Source organism: Grus americana, chromosome 12, assembly GCF_028858705.1.
Source record: "Grus americana isolate bGruAme1 chromosome 12, bGruAme1.mat, whole genome shotgun sequence".
NCBI classification, from domain to species: Eukaryota; Metazoa; Chordata; class Aves; order Gruiformes; family Gruidae; genus Grus; species Grus americana.
Genome location: NC_072863.1, coordinates 1,477,550 through 1,504,839, shown reverse-complemented (window position 1 = coordinate 1,504,839; position 27,290 = coordinate 1,477,550). Strand labels below are relative to the sequence as shown.

The window sequence follows — 27,290 nt, the reverse complement described above, 5'->3', positions numbered from 1 at the left end:
GCTGCCTTCACACCCGACCCACGTGGAAGGGCCCGATCCTGCACGTTGCCAGGAGCCCTTTATTCTCGCTTTAAATGATGCACAGCATCCCACAAGGTCCTGTTGCGTGACCGGGAACACAACACGGTGCAGGGTCTAAGGCACACCCCGCAGCGGGAGGGACCTGGCGTGCCTCGTGCCATGCTTGGTGCTCATCACCGAGGGGTGAGCAGCAGGATCTGGCCCGTCCCAGCTCCCAAGAGCAGGGAGAGAGGAGCGTCCCGCCTCAGCAGCCCGGCTCCCAGGCACCTTTCGTGGTCAGAGGGAGGTGCACAGTGTCCTGCACCGATGCTGGGGTTGTTTAGGTGGCTGTAACGCTTAACTTGTGTGCAGAGGTCCTTTAAATGCAGCAGCAGATGATTTCCTAACGCTTATCACCGCTCCTGGCAGCTTCTACTGATGGCGACAACAGGACTGGACATGGCTCGTGTTAGATCCGAGAGCTGGAACCCCTTTTTTCATTCCTGGCTGAACACCGCTTGCAGAGATCTCCCCCTCCCTTCCAGGTGGGGCCTTAACGCACCCAGGGAAGTGGGGAAAAACCCAGGATGACTCCTGGTCTCCATGGCGAGCAGCAGGCAGATGCTCCCGGCCGACATCGCTCCTCCTCAGGCAGCGAGCCTCAAGGGATGCGCTCCTGCGGGGAAGCCCCGTCCCTGCTGCTCTCCCCTGGAGCAAGCCCAGGCCAGGCTGGGGCTCTCCTTTCTGCAGAGCTGCCACAAATGCAGCTGCACGTCTGCTCGGTCCCCCTGTGCCCGCCCTGCCCGTGGGCTGCAGGCAAGCCCTGGGGGGCTCCCCCGGCCGCTGCTGCCTGCCAGACCCTTGAAAACCACCGGCACCTGCAGCCTCGGGGCCGTGCACCCAGCACCCCGTCACCCATAGAGCAAACGGGTGCGGGAGGGAAGGCAGCGAGTCGCAGGCAGGGTGCTGCAAGACAAGGGGGTGAGCAAAGGGGTCGGCATCTTTGGTAACACTAACGCGCAGAGATTTGAACTTCCAAGGCACGGTGTGAAGGTTAATTATTCTCTGTGCAGTGGAGGTGCTTCCCCTGCATTTCCACGAGCAAGAAGCGTTCAGAGAGCTTCCTTGCACACGTACACAGAGACCTGCGCGGACGCTGCTTTGCCAGCCATGCCACAGAGGTAACGGGAACATCAGGCAAAGTTCATAAACACCACCGAGTCAAATGCCTTGATTTTCACAAGTACCACCTCAGATATATTTTCCACATGCCCACCCAGCTCAGCACCGGGCTGCGATGCTCCAGGTGCTTCCAACCCCCGGTACGACAGCTAGCAGGTCTGCTCTGCGGGCACGGAAGCTCTGCAGCCTGCTTAAGAGAAACGGCCTCACGGGGCCATTACAAAGATCCAAATAACGTTCGGGTGTACAGATCCAAACCAAGCACCTAGAATTCACCTAGAAACTAAGCAGCAGGCAGCAAAAACCACAGGACTTTGGTGTTGCACGTGCCGTACCCGGACGGTCACCCCTCCCTGGACACAGAGATTTCCAACCCCCATCAGCACCGCAGGAACGGGGCTGCTGGACAGGTTACAGCTTTTTGCCAAACACAAACAACATTTCTGCGGGTGGTGTTTCTGCTGGCAGCCATGCCCTGAAGAACCCCAGGGATCAAATAAGGATCTGGAGACCGTATTTAGGAGCAAAGCTCCCCAACGGTGCGAGGCAGCCAGCAAACACACAATGCTTCTCCACCCCAGCAAAACTTCTCCTGTCACCTACCTGTGCCCGGTCCCGCCGAGCAGCCTGAGCTGTTGGGTGAGAGCAGAGGTGCCCAGACACCTCGGAGACCTTTGGGGTGGAGGTGGGAGTGGGAAACATCTCAAACGTACCCCTGGAGAGCTCTGCAAACCGAGCCAGCATCCACACACCCAAATATCCCCTCTCCCCATGCTGGGGGGGGGCTGCAGAGCCATTAGCAACAGCCCACACATGGCAGGGGGTGAGCAGCTGCCGCTTCTGAAATAATCATCACCAAGAGGGCTGCCAGACCCTGCCTGCATCTCCTGCCTGCATCTCCTGCCTGCACCTCCTGCCCAGCCGGGGCTCGGAGAGCTGGGACTGCCCCAGGTGTGGGGAACAGGCAGGGGAGGAGGTGGCTGTGGGTGAGGACTTCTCCCTACCTCCGTGAGCATCTCCTGCTTTGCAGAGGCAGGTCTGTGCAGCGGGTGAGCCGCCGAAGCGGCAGTTGCTAACGTGGCTGCCTGGGAACGTTCCGGCTAAAGGTTCTTTTCCCCTTTTTCAAAACACCAGCTCTCCGAAACCGAAGCATCTCATGGGAAGTAGCTCAGAGATGCTTCCCTGGTCTAGAATGGAAATTCTGGTGAAACCAGGTGGAGGCACCCGTGAGCGCCACGCCAGCAGAGTCTGGGGGAGCCCACGCTGGCTGTGCGCACCCACCCAGCACCGCTCCCCCCTCCCGCACCCCAGGAGCACGGCTCTGAGAGGCCCCAGGGAGAAACCCAGAGCAAACGCCCAGCGGGGAAGAGGAGCGAGGCCGAACTGGTCGAGGCTCCCCAGGCAGGCAGCTGCCAGCTCTGCCCACGGGAGCTGGGGCTGCAGGCAGCGTGGACAGATGGCTACTTCTCGCCCAGGCAGCCTCCGTGTCTCATTCACAGATTTGCTGTCCCTGAGTCATTGCCCTTCAAACGACAGCGGAGCCGAGCTTCCTCTGCACAGAGCCAGGCATGAGTCGCATCCTAATGGCATCCCGGTGACAGCGGGAATAGCCCCTGGCAGCCAGGTATATCCTGTGCTCCTGCCTCTGCTGCCTGCCTGCCTGCCTGCTGCCTCCGAGCCTGGCAGGCAGCTCTCAGCCGGGCAGCAGAGGAAAAGCCCTGTGGGGCATCTGTGGGGCCAGGCCTGGGGCCGTGGGATGTTTCGACGAGACCCCGTTGCCTCCTGGGGTGCGGAGGGGCTGGGGCTGCTGCGTGCGGTCCTTGGGGTGCCGGGTGCTGAGCCCTGCAGTGGTGCCCGGGGTCTCTGCCGCGGGGAGAGGCCAGGCTGTGCGTGATTCCCCCGCCGTGCACAAAAGGCTCCTTTCCTGACGCAGAACATGCCTGTCTCTGGACATCCCGGGTTCAAGCAGACACCGTGTGTGTCCTCTTCCACCTCTCGGTGCCCGGCTACGGGGAGGGTGCTGCCTCCTCTCCCCCCACAGCGCAAGGATGCTGGCACGTCTGGCAGTCGGCGTGACACTAGCAGATCCCTTTGTCCATGGGGACAGCGTGTATCGCTGCCGGTTATGAAAAGCAGCATCACAAGCCGTCCCTGATCTGGGCGGCCCCAGGCAGCCCGTGGCAATGGGTGTGTGCAGCAAGGGGGGACAGGGGGGCTGTGTCATTGTACCGGGTCACACATTTTACCCGTACCGCACACACGCTGCTGAGCTCACTGACTCTCTGAGGCTCCCAACGGGACCGCAGCACACCGGACGCTTTCCAAAAGCCATCATTACCTGCTGAAGTATCGCGCCGCGCCTCTGCTGCCGGAGCTGAGCCCACTTCTCCGAGGAGCTCGTTCCACCCCGCCGGTGAAGCCCCCGCGCACACCGTGCTCCCAGGGATGGGCACAGGCGGAGAGGAACCCGGGCTTGCGTGCATCCAGCACCGGCGGCAGCAGGCACAGCCGGGAGCACGCGGGCACAGGAACAGGCGCTGCCGCCTGCGTCACTTGTAGCTACTTGGTGACAGTTTGATGGAGACAGATCTCTCGCCCTCCCTCGCACTCTTCCCTGCACCATTTGCCGACCTGCCTGTTGCTGCAAGGAGACTTGCTGCCTTTGTAAACTTCTATTTTTTTCCCCTTAACCACCACCGACAGACGTTAACAGGAGAGGACTAACAGACGACCGACCAGCCCAAAGCAGGCAGCCAAACACCACCGAGACCAGCGGTGAATCCTCCCCCATTCACACCACCACCCAACGGCCCAGCCCCGGCGCTGGGGGGGGGGGAAGCACCCCACGGCCACTGCCCCCACCCCAGGCTGCTTCGCCCCACAGCAACCCCGTGGGTCTGGGTGCCAGCCCACCGCACACCCCCAGGCACCTTGAGATGTCTCGACCCCAAGCCACGCACGGGACTGTCCGAACATCGGCTCAGCATCGCCCTTCCCTCCTGGCTCACAGCGCTCCCACACATCCTGGGCACCGCTGGAACATTTCTGACACCTTGACACTTTTTTTAATTACAAAGCAAACTCCTTTCATCAGTCAGTTTTTGGTTCTTCTATTTTTCAATCTTTGATCTCTGTTTTCAAGCATCTAGGTCGCACCCGACACAAGGTGCAGGAATCGGGCTGTACCAGAGGCTGTGGCCGCAGTAACTGCACACCTAAACCCGCACGTTCCTTTCGTTCAGATTCTTTATACAATTTAATCACATCTTTGTGCAGAGCTGAAAAAAATTACCTTTGCTTACATGGAATTGGTGCGTAAGGCGGAGCTGCGAGCTTGGCTAAGCTCGTGCGTGTGGTCTTGCTAAAGTTGCCCAAGGAAGTACTGCGCTGATCCGCCCGAATTACTCTGGAATTTTTTTTTTCACCTCATGAAATGCCAGTAAAGCTCCACCTCACTGGCCAGGCTTGTTCCTGAGGAAAAGCTCCAGGTGCAGACCCCAGAGCTGCCCGGGTGCTTGGGAGCACCTTCTCCCTTCCTGGACACTGCTGCTCCTGGTGCAGCACCCATGAGGCCACTAATGCTGCAAGAGGGGACCAGGCACCCAGCCCAGGGTGCGGCTTTGCACTCACCCAGCAGCAGATTCTCTGGAAGCCGCAATATTAATGTAACCCCACCCTGGGCTTTCTCTTCCTTGCCTTTTTTTTAAAAAAAAAAAAAAAAAAAAAAAAGGCAAGATTTTGGTGAAATCACTTTTGCTGTGGGTCTCAAGGGACCTCCCCTCTGCGCGTGGGTCTCTGTGCAAGGAGCCGTCCCGGCTCGGAGCCAGAATGCACCAGGTTGAGCAGCGTTGTGGATAAGCCCAGCCCAGATAAACTCAGCTTGAGCTGCTTTTATGAAGGTAAAAGGCTGCTTTGGTTTCCCCAGGAGGCATCGCCAGCCCTGGGGTGCCCCCTGGACATTGCTCTCCCAAAGCTCCTGGTCCCGGCATGCTTGGGTTTCCAGAAGATGCTCCACAGGGAGGGATGCCGAGCAGAGACACAGATCGCTGATGCTGTTTCTGGCTAAACAAGAGCAAGAAAACAGGACCCCCGGGGGGTGTTGGACCCAAGCACCCCAGATTTGCTCTCTGGCCGCTCGGTAAGCGCCGTGCCAGGCACGATGCCGTGGCACCTTACAGCGGGGACCGGCCTCCACCTCTCACCGCATCGCCCGCACACCCACAGCAGGGAAACACCGGCACGTCACAAAAGCCTCGGGAGTGAAATCCTGCCCTGCCAGGCTCCCCCAGACGGGGCTCTCCAGTGGGTAACGGGGAAAACAGAGGTGCAGAAACAGATCTGGCCAGGGCCGCAGCAGGATTCAGCAGCCACTGGCCCACACGCGCAGAGAAGCCCTGGTAATCTAATTTAATTTGAGATGCTACAGGTCCTGTCCATCCTCGCCTTCCCACCAGCAGTCTGTTACCAGCCCTGGCCCTGCAGCTCCCGGCTGTCAGTCCTTCTCTCTCCACAGCTTTGTTTCTTGCAACCTAATGAGTCCTTAATTCAGCAGGCTCTGTCCCATAGATCTTGATTTGCCCTAGTACCGGTGGGAACGTGCGCTTTTAGGAGAGCTCTCCATAGCAGCTGCTGGTGAGGGAGACAGCACAAGCACAGTGCTCTGCCTTTACAGAAGCAAACCTCTCATCTGGCGGTGGCTGAGCCGGAGCAACGCTGCTTTTTGCCTGTTTAGAAAGATGGAAAAAAGGCACAAACCAGCCACGAGCATCCTGCAGGGCATGACTTTGGAGGGACAGGCATTTCTCCCTGCACCAAGTCCTGCAAAGCCGGAGCCGACGGCTCGCATGCTGCAAGGGCTGCTGCTGTCCCGCATTTCCCGAGGGGCGTTCAGCTGCAACATCCACGTCCCCGGGCTGTGACCTCCTTGAGCCCTTTTGAATGATGCTACCGACACGAAGTTCGTCATGTCTTGCAGTGACAAAGGGTACAAGTCACGCAGGAAGAGGGGAGATGGAGGTGGCAGGCAGCTGCTCCCAACTCACTTAATGACTTTTCCCTCTTACAGGCAGAGAAAACACAAGGTTTTTTTCCACCTCTTTTACGTACATCACCACTAACTAGCACCACGACCCCAGCTGGCACTCAGGTCTTCTTCGCTGCAAGAGGTGAAAAGCATTTCAGAAGACAGATGGACCGTGCGGACCCGCTTCATCCTCTCCCTCCCCTGTTCGCACAGAGCCGGGGAACCTGCCCACGAGTGGCTGTGAAACCACGAAACCCCACCAAACGTAAACCATGAGCAACCAATAAACCCGAGAAATGTATTTACACGTTTCCCTGTCTCTCAGCCACAGGGATTTCTGGTGTTAGTTGTAGGAGCAAGAAGTAAAACATTTTCAGAGTATGATTTGGAAGCTGCCAGTGCTGCACGGGAATAACAACAACGTATGCAGAAAGTGGGATCTGCCTGGGAATTATTTCCGAGCAGAAAATAAGAAGGCCTAGGAGAATATTACAGCAATGAGTAATCTAAGCAGCTGAATTACACAGAGACCCAACCATTTCACGGCATTTCTGTCTCCCGCAGCTCCCAAGGAGATTTTGGCCCAGCCTTCCCTGAGCATTCCCCCAAGCTCTGGGCACAGACGGATCCGGGGTTTGGATACTCAGGATGCTGCTCACCCCCCAGCAGCACCTGCCCTTCCCCCGCCGGAGCCAGGGTCAGCCCTTGGGATGATTTATTACCAGGGAACAACGGGACTCGTGTGTCTCCTGAAACCAACCCGCGACGCTCAGCCGTTTCCAAGTTTTTAACTCGGGGTCAAACCTGCTGCCGTAAGAGGGAACCGGCTGCTCCGGTGGGGCTTTTGTTGTTGTTTTAAAGCAGACGCAATAAAGAGCCAGAATCACCGGGGTGATTCGGCTGCCAAAGGGCTCCGTGCGTGCTGTTTATTGAGCCGCGCTGCTCCTTGGGGATGAAATCACGGGGGGGATACGTGGCTCTGCAGAGGGAGGCTGTGTGCAGGTGAGCTGGAGCTGCTTTGTTTCCCTGCCTTCATCTTCCCGGCCACTATTACGGAATAGGAAGGATGCGAATGGGAGGCAGCACTAACCCCCCCCCCCCCCAGCCACGCGGTGCAGGAGCCCGGCTCCCACAGCAAGCACCGTCCCCTGCCCCGCGTCCTCCCCCGGCCCCAGAAATATTATCTAAACCCTGTTTACCCAGCTACAGGGCTCTCTGCAGCCAGAGTCCTGCTACGAGGATTTTGCAGGAGCCTCTCATGCTGGCTGAGCTACCTGTTCTATTTTCCCCCCCACTCCTCTCCTATTTTGCTGTCATTTGCTCTCTTATGTCGTTACCATCGAGCAGTAGCTCTCTCCTGTCGCTGACAAGCGGGTACTCACATGAGCAGCATGCAGCCGCAAGTCACATCAGAAATGTAGTATTATTTAGCATCTGGATAGGAATTACAAATTCAGGCTGCTTTAAAAATCCCGCCAGCCAGATTTTTCCCATGCAACGAGTAACTGCAGCCCCTGCTGAAGTCCAGGGGACTCAAAATCAGGCCAAAATTCGCTCGTCACCACCACGCTGGATGCGTTTGGCGTTAGCCTCATTTCACAAATGGGGAACAGCCACCGAGAGGGCCAGGTTGGGACTCGCAGCTGTGAAAGTCTAAAGTAAGGCACCTAAATACGTATTGAAGCACCTTAAATAAGTGGCCTGATTTTCACGAGAGACGGAAACGAGCGGGAGCTGCGAAGGCTCGGGTCGGTGCGTGCAGACTTGGGCCCCCACAGTGGAAACTTCCTCGCGGGTGGCCCGGGTGAGTGCACTCAGGTTGGCCCGGCCGCTCGCGCCCTCCTGTTGCTGCCCAAATGCCACCCGTGAGATGGCAAAGCTGGTGCTCACGGCTGCTCTAAGGATGCAACCGCCGCCGTGACACGGAGCAAGTGAGGAGGTACGCATCGCCGCTCCTACCTTCAGCTCTGCATCTTCTAAGTTCATTTCCTGCTTTCTCATCAAGGATGTTAAGAACAGGGACATTTAACAAAGATTCATCTAGCATGGCTCTGTTTCTAGATGCTTTAGAGTCCATGGGAACATCTCCTCACCCAAGACCCAAAGGTAATCATTCTTTTCTTATCTCTGTTTGCTTCTCTCTCTCCAGGTCGCTATACCAGTGAGCATAAGCAAGCCGGACTCAGCAGAGATGGATGCTATGCCTGAAGCAAGGGCGTCTGTTTGCTCTACCGGACACGGCACAGGAAGACCCTGCTTCTGCTGGGCCCCTGGGAGCGGGAGCAGCACGATGGTGGGCAGCGCTGGACCCCTTCCTTCACCACAGAAGCAGAGCAGCGGGACCAAAGCACTCGGTGCAGGCTGAATACTATGTACCTTTGAAACCGCAGGGGGAATTTGGGCAAGCAGATTGTAATTACCTGGCCTGGCACCGGCCCAGAACGCCAGCACTAGCTCCTTTCCAAAACCAGCTCTTTACAAAAGCGATGCAGAAACGTGGGCCTGAGCGCAGCGGCCAGGATCTCGCCACTGTGCCCTTGATGAAAGACACCACCTCAGTGTCCCCAGAGCCATGCCCCGGCGCTGCTCCTGCGCTTTCCCAGGGGACGAGCGTCACGCCAAGAGCTGCCTGCACTGCCACCGCAGCTCCAAGTGTCCCTCAAAACTCTCCCAGAAGAGCAGTAGCCAAGCCCCGTCCTGTCACCGGAGGGGAAGCTCTGCCACCACCCCTCTGGGGACGATGCTCTAACACACCCTGCTGCCTCTCCCCCAAGACGTGGCTCCGAGAAAGGGAAGCAGGTTTAATTATCGAGACCATTATGCTGCCTGGAGGCGACGTCTGGAGGGAGCGTGCGCAGGTGAGCCAGGCAGCTCGGAGCAGGCGGAGGCTGGAGGAGCTGCGGCACCGGGGGCTTGAGCACGCCGTGAGAAAGGAGGGGAGCGCCCAGCTGAACCGCGGAGGGCTCTGGATGGAGATGCGGCCGTGGCTTTTGTTTTGGAGAAGAGATGGCACCGTGCTGAGGCTCGATCCAACTGATGCTGGGAGACGCAAGCCCTTCACTTTTGGAACACAGCCCGTGCCCTGGGACGGTCAAGTGATGCCGCCAAGGGGGGAGGCACATCCCGGCACCCCCGGCCCATCTCCCTGGGGAGAAGGGGTGGAAGCGCTGGAAAACGGCTGCTGCCTGTGGGGAAGGGGCTTCGGCGCCATGGTTCATCTCAGGTCACCGCTTGTCTATGCGCCTCCGCTTAGCAGAGCCCTGGGCCGCCCCAGCCCTGCGCAGCACCCCTCTGCGGCAGCAGCAGCCCAGAGGCAGCGGTGAGGGGCCCCACACCTGCCCCAGCTCGGCCTGCATGTGCATGGGTGCGCACGCACGCGTACGTGTAAAGGGGTGCGAGCGAGGTTGGTAGGGAGCGGGGTGTCAGGAGCCTGCCTGCGTGTGGATAGGCGCGAAGGCGTGTGTGAGTGCACGCACGGCCAGGCCAGGCCAAGCCTCGCTCTGCCCTCTCGCTCCCACCACCCCCATCCTGGCCGCCCCGAGGGCTCTGGACCGGTTTGGCCGGCACTGCCAGGCTGGGCCTGGGGGGCAGAGGGAGACCCCCAGCCCATGGGCAGGTGGCAGGGTGGCTCCGGCAGGCACGCACCCTCCCGCAGCCGGGACCCGAGGGGCTTGGCGGGGCTGCGGGACGACACGCAGCTCGCCCCAGCCTGCCCGCCCTGCGGCACGGAGGGGGAAGAACCCCAGAGCACCCTGTCCTACCTTGCAGTCCGTCAGGCAGGATCTGACCGAGTACTCTTCCGATTGCAAGTACTTCTCCAGCAAGAGGTCGAACTCCTCATATTTTTCCTGAGCGTGTTGGTCCAGCCGCTGGTACGCCTGGACGCAGCTGCTACAGGCCTCCCCGCCCAGCGCCCCGGCCGCCGCCGCCACCAAGTCCACCATCAGGTTGTCCACGCTGCAGTCCAGGCCGTCCGGGCCGGCCATCTCCCGCAGCAGGTCCCAGATCGTGTAAGTATCACAAAAGGAGAGGTTGAAGTTCCTAAAGTAAGCCTGCAGGAAGGTCCTCTTGGAGGAGGGAGAGGCGAAGAAGGGGGCGGCGGCGGAGGGCGAGCGGAGGGGCGCGCCGGCCGGGGAGCCCCGCGGCCGCTGCAGGGCGTGCAGCCGGGCGCAGGCCGAGTCCAGGTCGCCGCGGGCGGCGGGGCAGGGGCCGGCGGGGCCGGGGGCCCGGCTGAGGTTCCCGAGCAGGGCCTCGCAGCTGCCGCCCGCCGGCTCGGCCGCCAGCAGGGCCCGCGGCCCGCGGCTCCGCGGCCGCCCGGCACCGCTCCGCTCCCGCGCCCGCAGCTTGGCCCCGGCGCAGAGCCACAGATGGTCGGAGAGGAGGACGGTGAAGAAGAGGAGCGAAGCCAGCGAGAGGCGCCATTTCTGCGCCCGCTCGGGGTCGGCCACCGGCTTGTCGCTGCGGCGCGGCGCGCAGCACACCGCCCCGCCGGCGGCGCCCCCGCGGGGGTACATCCAGGCGCCGCGGATCATGCTGCGGGGGCGGCGCGGGGGGGCGGCGGCGGCGGCGGGGCGCGCCGCGCTGCCGCCGCTGTCACCTGCGGCCGCCGCGCCGCGCCGCCGCCGCCGCCGCCGCCGCCATGCCCGCGCCCCCGCCTACAGGCCGCCGCCGGCCGCCGCGCTGGCTCGGCCCCGCTGCCGCTCCCCGCCCCGGCCCCGGCCGCGGCGCGCCGCCCGCCGCTCGGGGGCATGCCCCGGCCCCGCTCACTCGGCTTTCCGCTTCCCCGTCGGCTGCGCCAGCTCGCGGGCCCCGCCGCGCCCGCCGCCGCCGGGCCCCATGCCCTCAGTCTGTCGCCATCTTCGGCCGCGCCGCCAACACCTTGAGGAGCCGCGCCGCCCTGCGCCTGCGCGCCCGCCCGGCCCCCCCCGCCCCCCTACCGCCCGCCGCCCGCCGCCCATTCACGGCCCGGCCCGGGCACCGGCGGCGGCAGGTGCCGTGGTGCTGAAGGACAGCTCCGCCCGCCCGCCCCGCCGCTCCCGGGGCCGCCGTGCCGGGGCGCGCCGCGGGCAGCGCTGCCCCGGGGAGGGGGCAGCAGGACGCGGGTGCTCCCACCCGCACCCAGGAGCCCCGTCCTCCGCCCGCGCCCCGGGAGCGCCGTGCCGCGCTCGGCCCGGGCTTGAACCGTCCCCATCCCGCGCCGCCAGCCCGGAGGGGGCCGAGGGGAGGGAAGGCACCGGGGCGGCCCCGCGCGGGCCACGGCCGGCATCCCTCTTTGTGCCCGTAAGGGGCAGATCCCGCGCAGAGCGGGGCGTGGGGTGCTCCGCCAGCGGCAACGGGCACGGCGCCCCCGGGGGCACGCAGCTCTCCTGTGGCAGACCCGTGTTGCACGTCCCCTGGGCGCTCGCTGCCCGCCTGCCCTCAGCCCCTATTGCCCCGAAAAGAGCCCCCAACGATTCCATTTCTGGGTCACCCGGAGTGAATTCTGAACAGGCACCCAAACTAAGAGGAACCCAGCTTCCAGGGAATGTCACTTCTTCGTGTCCCAAACTCTGTTGGCAACCCATGAGGGGTTGCTCGGGCTAGTTAAACAAGAGACTGTTAGCTCACCCGGAGCGAAAAATAAACAGAGCTCCGCAACACGAAACCCTGCTGCAAGCAGAGCAGCAGGCAGAGCCTGCTCTGAGGCTCCTTCTCCATACACGAAGCCATCCTCACCCTCGGGCACTAACCTGGCTGTGGGAACTGGTTCAAGTGTTCCTATTTCTGGGAAGCTCTGTCCCAAAGTGAACCAACTCCTTCATGCCACTCAGCTGTGCCGACAGCCCTTCAGCAACAGAGGTGCTGGAGCTGGTTGTCCGGGCTCCCTGCGGCTGGCCCGGCTGCGATCCTGCAGGCATGGGGAAAGCGGCTGCAGGCTTTGTCCTGCTCCCGTTGGTCAGCCTGACCTGCGAGGAGAGCGAGCCCCGCGGGAAGAGGAGCTCATGGTGTTTGTGTGTGCACGGGAGGGCTGTCAGCTCAGCTGGTGCTCAGAGCGCTGCTCCAACGTGAGCGCAGCGCGTGGAAATCCTCCTGCCCACCACACTCCTGATCCCAAATGTCCAGGCCAGCAGATCAGGATTTTGCTTTCCTATGGCCACCACTTGGGCCCCCGCTCCTGTTTAAAGCCACCCTCCTCCGAACGCAGGCCCTGCACAACAGGTCATGGGCCATCGACCTCTCTCAGCCACGGCAAGGGCAGGGCTGCTCGGCACCTCGGGGACTGTACAGCCGGAGCCGAACTCCCACCCCTCTGGCCGTGCAGCACGCCTGGAGCAAAGAGCATGTTAATCGCGAAGGCCAACGTGTCTGAGCTGCAGATACTCCAACAGTTAGCTCTGCTCTAGCTGAGGCGCTGAGGTGAGGAAATATCTGGTGTAGAGCCAGGAGAGGTTTTACAGCCGGAACGAACAAATGTCAAACACCACTGAAAGTGATATAAGGAAAACTGCAACCTGGGCTGGAGACTGAACTTCTCTGAGCCATGGCACAGACACCTGCGGCTCCTGGAGCACAAGGCAGAGCTCTGGGGGCAGCTTCCCTCTGGCTCTTTCACCCCATCCCTTCCAGTGCCTCCAGCGTGCCTGTGGCCTGGCTGGGAGGAGATGCTGGAAGAGCTGAGAGCACTATTCCTGCAGGTCTGGGGTTTCTCTGGTGGGATTTGTTTCCTGGGGCTGCCAGTGCCTGCCTTGTGCACACAGGACCATACCAAAGGTTGAGGCACTGGAGCCATTATTTTGGAAATAAACACTAACTGTGCTCCCTCTGTATTTGCAATTAAACGGCTGTGATAGCTCTGGCACAAATGCCTCGCTGTCTCACGCGTGGTGTGGGAGCAGCTCCGGTGCCCGCACTGTGCGGGCAGAGCTCACCGGGGTGCAGGCAGTGGGTGGGAAGCACAAGGTTATGACCGCAGCAACTCCTTGCTGCTGGGAACAGAGCCCCAGCCTGCCTGGCAGAGCCGAGCATCCTGCTTTCCTATGGGAAACTGAGGCACTAGGAACATAGGGAAAAATTCAAGCAGTCTGAGCGTACTCAGTGCAGGCCCTGGGCACGCTGGCAGGGAGCTCAGCTCCCTAAGCTGTGCTGCGGAGCCAAGAGGCAGCAACCTCGGGACTCCAGTTCAGTGTTTCACACCCTTGGCAGGCTGCGTTGCCCAAGGGCTTTCACCTCCCCACAGCGAGGTACCGCTGCGCAAATCCAAAATGTCTCAGGGAGAGCGCTGCAGGCAGGAGGTCAGCAGTGCTGTCGGGCCTAGAAAGAGCGAGCAGAGACAAGAGAGCCCCTCAAACCCTTGCATACCCCAGTATTTATCTGACAGAGAGCCCTGCTGTACTTCAGCCCCGGCTGCTGGAGGCAGCTCCTTCCCTTCCAGCACTCTGCATGCCGGTGCTGGGAGGCTCGGGGCAGGAAGACAAGGTCCCACATTCCCAGCAGTGGGTTTAGTGGCCCCTGCTAAAGTCTAGCTGCCTCCCAGGTAAGCCCGGTACTTTAGATCATGTTTGTGTCAGCAGAGTGGATCTCCTCTTCCTCCTGTCTTCAGTGGGGAGCTGCCCTTTGAGAGAAAAAGCTTGCAAGAGGCTTCTTTTCTGCATATCTCCCCAAAGCCCTGCTGTTTCCATCCTGTTTCAGCTTTTTCTCAGCCAGAAGACTCTGCTTTCCTCCTGCCCCTGCACTCCAGTCCTTTCGTGCACGCAGGGCAAGCGGGTACTTGTGGGCTGAACGCAACCAGAAGGGTGGGCAGCAGGGGTGGGGGGCTTCCCAGGGAGCCCACCCGCGTGGGCACACGCTGTCAGGCTGAGCTCAGCCCCAGCTTCCCTGCATGCTCATGCAGGGCTTTGATGGGAACTCATCGCTCCCACACCCGTTGGAAGCGGTTCTCACCGCAGAGCCTGTACCCTGCTCAGCATCACCCAGCCGAGACAGGGCTGCACAAACACCGGCCTGTTTGGCGAAGGGCTCCGTTTCCAGGGCGCAGTGCTATTTTCACCCAGGAGTTTCCCCTCGCTGGGAAAACATTAACCGCTCCTCCCACTCCCTGCTCTTGCATTGCAAAAGCAGCGGTTTACACACAGCCCTTCATGAAAGAACGGGTTCGTTTGCTCAGCCTTCCTCCGGTTTCTCTGTTTACTGCTGCTGGTATTCAAAGGGCAAGGTGGTTTATTGATGTTTTTCTTACACCAAGCAGAGATGCACAGCTGGCTCTCAGCACCAGGGTTCCTTGGGTGGGAGAGGCAGCTCCGGGCCAGCCTCTGCCCCAGTGCTCGAGAGGCTTCCCCAGGGAGTGCTGGCTCCTCCAGGGATTTGGAGAGAGTTTCCATCATTACCTGATGCAAATCAGCTAGCTGACTAATCAGGCAGACCCTCAGGTGGGGATAAACCAGGGAGGAAGTTGCCACCAGCATAAGGCCAGTATTTTCTTACCACTTGCTGCAGCTGGTCTCTGCAAAGGGCTCTCCGTGATGTGCTTTTATGGGATCTCGATGTTTTGCTGGGAAAAGTAAATTATTAACCACAAGAGGAGGGGGCCCAGGCACCCAAAGAAGGGAGGAGGACCCCAAGCAGCTATCAAAGGCAGCAGGGCACATACATCCCCAGGCACAGTCAAAGCACCTTGCAGAGAGCCCAGGGGCTGGCACGGTGGGGTGGCAGGAGGGACTGCTGCACCAGGCCTGTGCATGCACCTCTGTCACCCTGCCGACACGCGGCTTTTGGCAGGCATACGCAGCCCTGCGATACAACCACATCCGTGCCCAGCCAGCATTTGGGAAGGGCCACTCCAGACCGGCCGTGGGTACCCAGGGTGCAGGGAAACCTTTGCTGGAGAAGATGCAGAGCCTGGCTGGCTGCTTTGGGGCTGAGCCACCAAGAGAAGAGCGCAGGCCAGGGCGCGCAGCCTCGTGTGCCCCAGCTCCTGCGACAGCCCGCGCTTGGTGTGGTCCCAGAGGAAAGCCCGGACTTGGAGGGTCACCACCAGCCCCTGCCTTGTGGGGCAGAGGGAGGACATGCAGCCAGAGGAATCACGGGGGCGGCAGTCCTGCCCGAGGGCTTCACCCAGGAGCAGTCCTGGCCGTGCTCATTCTGGTGCATCCTGCAGCCAAGCCTCCGAACCGCAGGGCTCTGCCCTCACCTCCTGCCAGGGCTCAGCACAGGGTGTAGCTGGGCTCAGCCTTGTGTTCACACGTGCGTGCATGAACTCTCCTGCCCAGACCCCGTGTCCCCCCCCCGGCCCAGTGCTGCTCTGCAGCCCCCCCTTTACTCCTTACCTGGCACAGTCATTGAAATCCCACCCTGAAGCACAGACCTGTGCTCCTGCTGGAGACTGGCAGCAGGAGATGCTTTACCCATCGTAGGAGCATTACATGCACTGAGCTGGAATGAGCCTTGCGTTGTGATCGCACATCTTGTTTGCAGTGCAGTGACAGAGCTAGCAAGCCCTGCTGCTCACCAGCTCCCAGCCAGGAGGGAGGTGAGGGACCCCACAGTTGAGGCAGGCACGACTGGGGTTTTAGGGAATCTCCCAAGGGATGCCCCCAGCGTGGGACGGTTTGCTGCAGCCAGAACGCAGCTGAGGTTGCTTCATACAGAGAGGCCCTGAGAGCTCCCCAGCCACAGCAGCCATTGCTCTGGCAGCAAGTCCGTCAAGTGCAATCAGAAATAACAGCCAGAAGGTGGGGAAGAGGGGAACGTACCTCCTGGACCTTCTTGCAATGAGACTGGGAAAGGCAGGGAAGCCACACCTTGGTGCCCAGGGTTCACCACTTTGGTGTCAGACCTCGGTGGTGCCCTGCCCAGCATCACCCATGGGACCCACTTGCTATCTCCTGGCACCAGGCTGTGAGGGGATGGCTGCCTGCAGGGAGAGGGGCTCAGCGAGCCCATCTCCGGGGGGACCCCACAGTCCCGTCCCACCAGCACTGCCCGTACTGCTCTCATTCACAAATCCTCATCCCCGGGCTGGCTCCGTGCCATCCCAACCTCGGTGGCCCTCATGCAGCGCCACTTGGCCGCGTTTCTAGACATACCCGGGATGATGTCAACAGCGTCCAGCCCTGCTTCTATACGGCCCTCCTGGGAAAGCCTTCAGACCACATAGCCGAGTTGCTGGCCAGACCTGCCAGGCTCCCAGCTCCTCGGGCAAGGGCTCCTATTGCTTCAGCTCCCAAACAATGGGTGGTGGCGGGGGCTCTCAGCTAGCCTCCAGGGTACGGGCTGGTTTTCCCATCAGGTCCCACAGCTGGTACCACCATGTCACCTCTCGGCACAGGCCGATGCCTAGGGACCCGCGGTGCACAGCCCAGCAGGAAGCTGCCTTGCACCCCCTTCCTGGGAATGGCCACGTTTGCATCCCCCCCACAGAGGGGAGCTGCTGGGTGCAAGTCGCAGCTGTGGCAGCCGATCACGAGGGAGCCCACAGGACTGGGCTCCCAGCATGGGAGCTGCAATGGTGGCACCTTAAGAAGAGCCTGTGCCAGTGGTGAGGGGGGCTCACCAGTTGCCTGAGACCTCATACACTCGTGTCATGTCAGAGCAGTGCTGCACCAGGCTGGGGAGGAAGGTATGGCAGAGCTCCCCATCTCCCTGTTACCTGCCTCATTCCTTGCCCTCTTGCTGGGTCCTTTTCTTGCATTATTGATGAGAGGATTTAATTTTGGTTTCTGCCCTACATTTGCAGGAGAAAGGCCATTCTGACCCTCCTCAGTGCCTCTCCCGCCTGCCTGCCCCACGGCTTGGCTTGGAGCCTCTTGGCCCAGCAGCCTGGAGCCCTTGGACCCAGCTCTGTGGTTGCACGGGAATGGTCCTCATCTCCCAGCCTGTCCCAGCCGCTCGCTCTGCAGCAAGGCATGGGGTGAAGCAGCCAGCCTGGCCCCAGACCCGTCTCTCCAGGAGGAAGCAGTGGGGACAGAGAGCACAGAGCTCATCGCCCTCGTGGTGCTACTGCCCTAGGGAGTAGGTGCCTCCTGTGGGTCCTCCCTGCATGAACCCCAATCTGTGTCCATCCCACACCGGGTCCTGCTGCCCTGCACCCCAGTACAGGCCAGGGATCCCCATCTCAGAGGGGAGCAGGGCTGGGGTGGGATGCAGCACCCTCTGCTCTCCCTGCAGACCTCCACCCTGAGCCTTTCCCATTCCTTCCCTGATGTGACTTACCATCTCCTGCGTGAGCAGGATGCACGCACTTCACCAGGCTTCTCACACCAGGTAAGCGTAGGAGGTCTCCGATTCCTGTCCTGTTTCAGGCTCCATCACCCCATGCTCTACGTGTTCCCCCATGGCCCTCTGCCCCTTGCCTCCCAACTGCTCCCCCCCCCCCCCCCCCCCCACCCCCAGCTGCAGTCCGGCAAGGATCCAAGGGGTCAGGAGAGCGGTGGCAAAGGTGGCACAGCACGCCACGCTGGCAGGGCAGCTGCCCAGCTAGGGGCAGTCTCTGTGGCCGCCCGGCAGAGCTCCCCTGGCCCAGGCTGGCTGCAGCCCCATGCTGCTCCCAGCTGTGAGTGCTCAGAGCAAGGGAGGGGAGCAGGGAGAGGGTTTTACAGCCCACAAAAGCAGATGTTGCTAATTGAGCCTTTGAGCTGCATGCCAAGCCATGGCATGGAGACTCTGCCCGGGTTTCAGAACAACTGCCAGGTCGCTGGCTTTGAAGACGGTGGGGGTGGGAGAGGGGGCTGGCGAGGGGGAGGCCGTGCATGCATATCAGATTCGGCAGGCAGCCCACAGCCAGGCTGATCGACCCATGTCTCTGCACCAGTGGCCGCTGGGGCTGGGAAGCCCATCCTGCTGCTGGGAAGCCCGTCCTGCTGGAGCAAAGGAGCCCTGGAGCGAGGGTCCTCCTCGCATCTGCACCTCAGTCGCGGCTGGGCCAGGACAGGTCAATGCCTCGGTGTAGGAGGGACGGTGGTACCTACAGGCACTGGTGGCTACTCATTTCCCTTTTATTTTCTTTGATTGTTAAAGATGAAGAAGCCCTTGTTAGCAATAGCAGGTCCTGGAGCTGCCTAGGAAGGAGAGAGGATCTGAACACCTGACTTGATCAGAGCACCCTCCCCATCAGCCTGGATGCTTGCCAGCAGCCACAGCCTCTAACCAGCTGGTTTTCTGATCACAGAGACATCCCTGGCTCCCCACACCCTCCGATTTCCCATTCTGTACCTTCCCGGCCACACTTGGATAGGGCCTGGGTTTCTCTCACCAGTGCCCAACTCTGGCCAGGGAGCTGGCTGTGTTGCTGCTTTCTGGTCCGTGCCGGTGGCAGTCGTGATCTGTCCCAGCAGGGTGAGCTGAGCCTCGGGGTGACCTGGGTGCAGGCAGTCTTGCTGTGACAGCGGCTGTCACCAGGCACTTGCCGATACAGGGCCAGGTCCTGCGTTGGTCTGCAAGAAGCTCTCCCCACCCGCTCTGGGCATGTCGTCTTTGGCTCAAGTGGGTCAGGTACCAGCATGGTCCTTTTTGGGGCCACCGAGCAGCCCAGCCCAGCCGGGAAGGCGTTTGCATTTTCTCAGGCGGTCTCTGCAAAAGCAGCTTTGAGCACGTCGGGGTTACCCGAGGGGACCCCCAGCCGGGGGGGGGGGGGGTTCGGTGCGGGAGGAGGCCGGCACACCTCTACCCCTGCAAGAGGTCCTGCGGGCGGGGATGGGGGACGTCGCGCCCTGCCCGTCCCGGGGCGCTGCCTGCCTGCCCGCCGCGGGCAGCGCGAGCCATCCCTGTCGCTCTGCTGCCCCCGCGCGGGGTGTCCGTGTCCCGCACCGCGGGGTGTCCGTGTCCCCCACCGCGCTGAGGGACAGCTCTGCGCCCCGTACACCACCACGAGCTTCGCACACGCGTGGGCGCCCCTCGGGCACGCAGGGACCTGTAGCCGTGCAGGTCATCCCGCTATGTGCGTGCGTGGGGCTGCGCGCCGTGCCTGGGCCGTGCACGCTTCTCACACGCGTGTGCAGGCAGAGGTGCTGCACTCCCCTGCCTCTCTGCCCAGACACACAGCCAGTGCACACTCACTTAACACATCCGCACTATTTTCTGGCTTTCCCTTCGCCTGGAACGCTGCCGCCTGCCTCCCACGCGCTCATGCCCGGCTCCCACTCACAGTGTGTCCAGGGGTCCCAGCTCCTCCGGGGTGGCAGGTCCCCCCACAGCCTGCTGTGTCCCTGGGGTGCCCGTCCTCTGCCCTGGCTGCTCTGCAAAGGGCCGGAGCATTCAGCCCACTCGCCAGTGTCTTTTGGTTCCAATTTAATAAAAGACGAGGGATGCTGGGGAAACGGTCCCAGGAGGAAAGCTAGAAACAAGGCTTTCCTGCAGCACAGGGGGACTTCGTCAGGGCAATGCAGGGTCCTGCAAGAGGGGAAAGGAGGGCAGGAAGAAAGCACCCTCACCTCTCAGGAGAGCCCCCAGGCTGGCCCAGCCTAGCACCCAGGCAGGGGAGGATTCATCTCTGCAGCGTGCATCATACGCGGGACCAACTCACCCTTCCCACCCGGCCAAACGCAGCCCCCGGCAGAAGCCCAGAGCAAGCGCTCCCACTAAAACCCACGGCCATCACCCCGGGGCAGCAGGGAGGCACACAGTGTGGTTGGGAGGGGGGGGGTGTGTGTAGAGTGGGTGCACCAGGGCCAGGGAGGCCCCAAAACAGCCCAGAGCACCCAGTCCAGCTGGCGGGCAGTGCAGTGAAGGGCCTGGGGCTCACGCCCATCCCCATGCCTCAGGGCTGGGTCTCCCTGTTTGTAGTGATGGCAGTGGGGACAGAGCCTCCCTCATGCCCACAGGGATGGCAGAGATGGCACGGGTGTCACCTCAAGGGGCTGGAGCACAGCTAAGGGCTGCAGGAGCTGAGCCCGCTGCCCCAAAGCCCTGGCAGGGAGCGTGAGGGCAGCTGCTCCCCAAGGGCAGGCACGCTGGGAACAAAGGGGGACCCCAACACAGGCAGTGCCCTCACCCATGGGGTGCAGCCCCCCAGGGCAGGCAGAACCAAATGCTGGCAGCACAGCTCATCTCATCAGCAGTCCCAGCCGAGGCAAGCACGGAGCCAGGGTGCACCCAGGCAGGAGCAAAGGGAGGCAGGGCTGGGGGCACGGCTGCACCACCGCTCCAAAGCCCCCAGGGGCAAAGCCAGGGCTGCAGACAAGCCACGACGGGCGTCCACTGCCCACCCCAGAGACAAGGTACCTGCGCTGCACGGCCGAGGTCCCTCCCCGAGGCAGGGCCAGAGATGAGCGTGCCCACACCGAGGTGAGGAAGGGGCTGGGGGCTCCAGGCTGAGCTTAAATGGAACCGTGGGCAGGTGTGGGGGGGCTCAGGTGAGGCTGCTCAGGGCGTGAGAGCCCCGCCGTGCCCCAGGGCTCTGACAGCCCCCTCCCTACCCCCGCCCTCTCCACTGCCCCCCCTCACTCTTTTTCTCCTTTCCCCATCCCAGGTGCCACCGCCGGCTCCCCAGGCACTGTGCAGGTGCTGCTGCGTCCCGCTGCCCGCCCGTCCGTGGTGCCAGAAACACCCCCTTTTCCCAAAACCAGTAGAAATAGAGGCGTGAAAAAAGTGGAGGCTGTAAAAGGGATGGGAGTCTAAGAGGAGGGAGGCTGGGCAGGGGAGTAGAGGCCATAAAAAAGTGGAGGCTGAGAAGGGGTGGGAGGCTGGGGGGAAGTAGAGGCCAGAAAAACATGGAGACCAAATAGGGGTGGGAGATCAATAAAATTGTAGTGTGAAATGGAGTCTAAAGCTGAAAAATTCTGATGAAACATGGGGGTCAGAGAGGAATGGGAGGCTGAAAAGCAGCAGGAGTCTCAAGGAAAAGTGAAGACCATTAAGAAGAGTGAAGGCTAATGAAAAACCGAGGCCAGAAAGGGGCAGAAAGCCAAGAGGAAGTCGGATGTGGGAAAAAAATGTGAAGGGCAAAGACTTGGAGTCAGTAAGTGTCGGATGCCCAAAACAGTGTGGAGGTTTACAGCGAGAGGGAAATTGGAAATTGGAAGGTGGGTCTTAGTGGATTAGGGCTCCCTCCTTGCCCTGCCTGCCCTGCCCTGCCTGCCCTGCCCTGCCTGCCCTGCCTGCCCTGCCCTGCCTTGCCGTGCCCGCCCGGCCGTGGCCCCTCGGCGCAGTGTCATGGAGCCGGCCGTGCACTAGAGGACAGCCGAGCTCCACGCAAGAGGCCGGGCAGGAGCCCCCGCAAACCTTGCCCTGCCTGCCAGCTCCCTGCCCTGCCTGCCAGCGTCCCCAGCCCCAGAACACCCCGCCCCGAGCATCCCTGCCCGCCCCGAGCATCCCTACAGCCCCGAGCATCCCTACAGCCCCGAGCATCCCTGCAGCCCAGAGAACCCCTGGCAGCCCCAAGCATCCCTGGCAGCATCCCTGCCCGCCCCGAGCATCCCTGCAGCCCTGAGCACCCCCACAGTCCAGAGCATTCCCACAGCCCTGAGCATCGCTGCTGGTCCTGAACACCCTGCCAGCCCTGAGCGTCCCTGCAGCCCAGAGAACCCCTGGCAGCCCCAAGCATCCCTGGCAGCATCCCTACAGCCCTGAGCATGCCCCAGCCTGGAGCGCAGCCCAGCCTCCCCCAGGGCTCGCAGGCCTCCCAGACCTGGAGGCTGATGGGCTTGGGGCCACTTGCTAAAACCCTGCCAAGCAAGTCAGGGCAAAGGTGAAACTGAGGAGGGGATTTGGTACTTCTGCTTGTGCGTGGGGTTTATAGATCCTTGCACTTTATTTAAATCCAGAACCAGGAGCGTTGCTTCGGGGGAAGCAGTTGTGAAGGTTCCCACTCACGGCTCTGCCCCAGAGCTGATGTGGTTGCATAGTAAATATGGGAAATGGTTCCTTTCTCCTCAGTTTCAGGTCAGATGGGGTGGGGACCTCTGTGAGCTGGGGAGCTGCAGCAGGCCCTGCTGCCAGGAGCTGCTGCTTGCATTAAAATTAAAGAAGAAGAAAAGGATATGGGAAATCCCAGCCGTGGTGGTGTGGTGGGCATACGGCCCATGCTGGGGGTTCCCCAGTCAGCCCCCCACCAAGCCGCAGCCTATCCCTGTCCCGGGAGCTGGCTCTGCTGCCTAGATCCTGTCTAGAGCTGGAAAGTATTTCCTGATGTTTAACCTCCACTTTACGCCGTCCTCCACGTGGACGTGGGCAGCCGTGTCCTCCCGTGCCAGTGTGAGCCCGTCCTCTTCCTGCACACCCACCGTGTCCTCCCTCCTCTGCTGCTCTTGTCCCCAGGCTGCGCAGGGGATGAGTCCCTTGCCCCACTCACACCGCCCTCCTGAGCATCTCCTTCCAGGGAGGTCTGCTCATCCGCTCCTTCCTGCAAGGAAAGAGCTGAGGCCGGACCCGCGGGACAGGCACCTCTTTAGGATGGCTCCTTGGGGCAGGGACATCCCTTCCCGTGCCGCCTGTCCCCTCTCCGGGGCAGGCAGCACCACCTCAGCGCCTGCACCCATCACGCAGCATGGGAGGCTGGGTGTCTCCAGCCCACACTGCCACCCGTTCTGGGGGCTCAGGACTCCGGTGGGGTCTGTCCCGAGGCTGCCCTCCAGTCACTGCCCTGCCTGCAGTCACGGCCCGTGGGCATGTGGCCGCCTGGGCAGCGCATCCTCACCAGCTTGGTGCAGGGACCACCGCAGGGCAGGCAGGGCGGGGGGTCCGTGGTGCGCGGACGCTGCTCGGGGTGAGCGGAGCAGCTGTGTTTACTTTCCATCTGCTGGAGGGAACAACAAGGGATTTTTTTTTTTAATTTCATTTTATTTTTTTGAGGCTTTGTGTGTCCTTCACCAGCCAGAAACCATCATGTAAACATCCTGCTGCTTCACCAAGAGGAGAGAGCACGGCGATGGAGGAGGTGTCCTGCCTCCCGCTCCGCAGCACTGCGCCTCTTGCACACAGACACACGGACACCGTGGGGGCAGGTGGCACAGGAGGGTGCTGGCATCCCCCCCAGCTCAGTGGGGTCCCTGTGGCAGTGGGGCCGTGCCAGTGAAGGGGTGCCCAGGAAAGCACGAGACACCAGGACAGCAGCCTGCTGGGGGTGCCTGCCCCGACCACAGCATCCGACAGCCGAATACCCTGCAAAAAGAGATCTGTGCTTTCCTCGCAGGCAGGGGCTGCCCGGGGCTGCCCAGGCTGGCTGGAGGGAGAGGAGGTGGTGTCGGGGTGGTTTTGGGCAGTACCTGTCTGGGGGACGAGAGAGGGGGATGTCCTGGGGGCAGCGGGTTGGGATGCCCCAGGAAATGCCACCAACCTAGCCCTCGGGGTCTGAGGGGGAGTTTGGAGGTCATCAGGAAGATAACCCCCCCCCCCCCCGAGCCCCATTGCACAGCTTTGTCTCCCTCCATCCATCGGGGACAGGTGGGGTGCACAGGGCTGCTGCCTCCTTGCAGCACTCCCGACACCCCGCTAACCCCTTCTCCGCAGCAGAGCCAGGGCAGTGGCCCCGCATCGCCTCCCGCTTGCCCAGTCCGTGTCGCTCCCGGGGTGGGGGACATGGGCGACACGGGGCAGGTGGCTACAGCGCTGGTGGCAGACGGCTCTGGAAGAATGCAGTCAATCGCTTCGTAAAGATTTCTGAACCCTCGTGCTGTGCCGGTGCGGGAGGCAAAGGGAAGGAAGGTCCTTAGCACACACCACCGCCTCTGCCAAGGCTTAATCAGCAGGTTTGTTCCGAGTTGTGGCCAGCCTGATTAATCCAGGCTGTCTCTGCTGGGATGCTGATTTCAGAGCCTGCTGCTGAGAGCAAATTTCTGGCTATTATGCACAGAAAATTGTTCAGGTTCTGGCTGAATTATCGGTGTCCAGGGAAACGGAGCAATGCCTCGGTGGGACCGATGTTAATGGCTTGCAGTGGTGCCGGTGCCTCTCTGCGGGTGTCAGAAGGGCTCAGGGGGCCTGGGACAAACCCCGAGGCTCGGAGGCATGCCAGTCCTGCCCTGTCCGGGAGAGACGAGACCCGCTGCTGGCCCAGAGCATCGTTGTCTCCAGTGAGGAGGAGAGGAAGCATCTGACTTTGAAGGAAACATTACCCTCCTGACCCCAGCGCTCGGGCCAACTGTTGACTCATTTAACATCATCCCCTTCTTGGCCAAGGAATCTTGAAAGAGATGCCGTAGCCCAGCTGCCTTCGCTCCTCACAGCCCCGAGAGGGGCAGGGGCCATGCGTGCTGCCCCGGGGCTGGGCGAGGATGGGGCTTTGCCGAATTCGATGTCTGCTGCCGAGCCTGTGCCCCGGGAGCGGTGCACTCCGGAGCGTGCACGGCAATGCTAGCGCTGGGGGTGACGCTGCGGCCGTGGCAGCAGAGCAACCCCCGGTTCGGGCAGGCGGCACATGGGAGCATCCTCGGAAAGCACCCAGGGGTGGCTGGGGGTCAGGGCGAGGGCTGTGGGGCCGTCCAGCCGCCCGTGGGGCCGGGAGCGCAGCCCCAGCACCCGGGCGAGGCTTGGCGGCGGCGGCAGCTTTGCTTTGTTTACTCTGCAACTTTGGCTATGGCTGGAGTTTGTTAAGGGGTCAGGCTGATTGGGTTGTTTTCCTGTACTTTACAATTTCCTATGTGGTACTTTAATAGACGTTAGGGCGCCTACAGCTACAGAGAAGCACTTTATTTTATTTTAGAAATGGAAGTAAATAAAGAAATAAATGCACCCAGGCATCGCCTCCCCCTCCCTGGCCGCCTCACTTGCTCACTATCTCTCTACAGTCCCTCACCAGCTTCCTCTGGCTTGGGGGAACCTTGTTTAAACCAACCACAATATATTTTTAACGAGGACTGTTAATTAGCCCCGGCCCCAGCCCGCTGCGCATGGCTTCCTCAAAGCTGGGCTGGGGCTCTTTGGAGCAGCGTGGAGGCTCAGCGGTGGCTCTTTCCTTGGTGCAAACACCAAGATCTCGATAAGCACCAAGCAAGCAGCTTTAAGCAATTCCCGTGAGGAGGTTTCCCTGGGGAGGGTTTTGCTGGGATCGAGCAGAGGGGCCCAGGAGGGATGGGGAGGACCCCGGCACGATGCTGGTGCACCCCCGGGGCACACGGCGCTGTCCCCTCCGCCACTGCACGTTTAATCCAGGACGGCTGCGACCTGGCAGGCGCCAGCCCTGTGCTTGTGTCCTGCCGCAGCCCCGGGTCCTGTCCTGCTGCTCTCCCCCGAGACGAAGCCATCGCTGGTCCGCAGCTCCAGCGGCGCCTCCGAGCCGGGCAGAGGTGATGCTGCTGTGACGGAGGGACTTGCCAAACCTAAAAAAACCCCATCGCTTCGCCACTCGCGCTGGTACAAACTGCGTCGATGAGCAGGAGGGAGATGGATCCCGAGGGGCTGCACACCCCACATCACATCGCCCGCTGCCACCGCTCGGCTCTGCCGCTTCTTCCCTTGAAGAGGAGGCAGCGCTTGGGCACGGGGCTGCTCTGTGTGCGGCCAGAGGCCAGGTCCCCCATCGCTGCTGGGGTGATGTGTCCCCCATGGCACAGCCGGTGCCCGCATGGTCGGTGGCACCGCTGCACCCGCCAGCATCCTGCTCGGGGGTGGTGGCGGGGGGGTGTGCAGGCAGCTGCCGCCCCGGGGACATGCCGCTGGCACTTGTTTTTGGGCAAACAGTGTGCTGATAAGGTGCCAGTGGTGCCTTTCTCTGGGCCTTTCCCTGCTCTCCCGGGCCCTGAGGACAAACATTCCTGGCATATTTGTCATGTTCAGCTCAATACAGCATCCTTCAGAAAAGAAAAAAAATCAAATAAAAGAAAATCCGGTTCTTCCACTGCTCCCTTTAGCGTTCTTTTACACTTAAGCTTTTTAATTCCGGCTCTGAATAACACTCTTCATGGGGAGGCCTGAAAAGCTGCAGCCTCCACGCAGCCGGTGTAGGGCTGGGGGGGCTGCCGGGGGGTGCGGGGGGAGCCCCGGCTGTCACCCCCACTCCTGGCACCCGCAGGGACCCTGCTGCCCTCCAGCGCTGCAGTGTGGGGAGGAGAGAGCTGGGGGTGCGACGGGGCTGCTGCAGGGCTGCGGTGGGCAGGTGCCCGTGGGGCTTGCGGGTGGCAGGGACATGGGAAGGGTGGCACTGGGTGGCCTTAAACGAGACCTGGGGAGCAGGGACTGACAAACAAGAGGGTTTCACATGTGCGTTTTTATTGGGGTAAGCCAAAAAGCGCCTTGATCCCAAGGATGCCCTGTCATCCCTGGTACCCCGGGTGCCGAGCCTGCCGCGCTGGGCTGGGACAGTGACACCGGGCTTGTCACCCCGTGGCTGAGCACTCGCAGGTGTGTGGCAGTTCCAGCGCAACCACTCTCCTCTTCACCTTAACCCCTTGCCTTTTCACTTTTCCACCCCATTCCTTCCCCCTCCTGGCCCGCCGCCCTCCTTTTGTGCCCTTTCTTCCACCAAAGTGCTGAAACAGCCATCCTGCACATTTACAAATGTTGGTTTTTGAGGCCGGGGCTTTGGTAGCTGGTGAGCTTCCGTGGCTCAGGGACGTCGGACGTGGCTCCCCGGTGCTGCCCGTGCCGCGGCTTGCCGGGACCCGGGGCTGCCTGCTCCCTTTCAAAGGACACCTGGGTACGGGGGCGAGCAGCATGTGGCTTCAGAGAGCTCTCCGAGCTTGGGAAAAAGCCTCCGAGGCTCTTCCCCAGCTGTTTGCCTCCCCGAGTCTTGTGGATTCGACCACGCCGCTGGCACGCTGCCTCCCCGCCGCACTCGATACCACCTCTGCAGCGGACACGCACAAGCCCGGGCGCTGCTGGGACCTGCCACGGGGGCAGGATGGGCTGGGGACCACGGCGTGCAGATGGGCTCCGGCCAGCTGCCCCCATGCACGGAGGTCTGGGAGAGGGCAATGGGGCCGGGCGGGCTCGGGGGGCTCGGGGACAGCCAGGAAGGGGCACGGGCAGAGCCCCCGCTCCCCGGGTGCAGCTGGCCACGATGCGCTGCCGGGGGCCCGGCGATGCTCACTTCTTTCCCACTCCCTCCCCCTCACCCCCCCCGAGGAAAGTGATGTTTTTGGAGAAGAATGAAAGGAAAGCTGGGGAACGCTCGCTGTGCTAATTCTGTCAGGGAGCCAAGAAATATGAAGCGCCCCTTTGTTTTTTTGAGCAATTATCC

At 61.7% G+C, this 27,290-nt stretch overlaps 1 protein-coding gene across 1 annotated transcript in view; it reads right to left on the bottom strand.

Moving 5' to 3' along the window:
- The window catches only part of NALF2 (NALCN channel auxiliary factor 2), a 28,392-nt gene extending 17,629 nt beyond the window's left edge, over nt 1–10,763 (bottom strand). Inside the window, exon 1 of the mRNA XM_054839757.1 lies at nt 9,967–10,763. Within this exon, the coding sequence (XP_054695732.1) occupies nt 9,967–10,737 (771 nt within the window). The 5' untranslated portion in view covers nt 10,738–10,763. The remainder of the gene's footprint in view (nt 1–9,966) is intronic.
- Between the last annotated feature and the right edge of the window lie 16,527 nt (nt 10,764–27,290).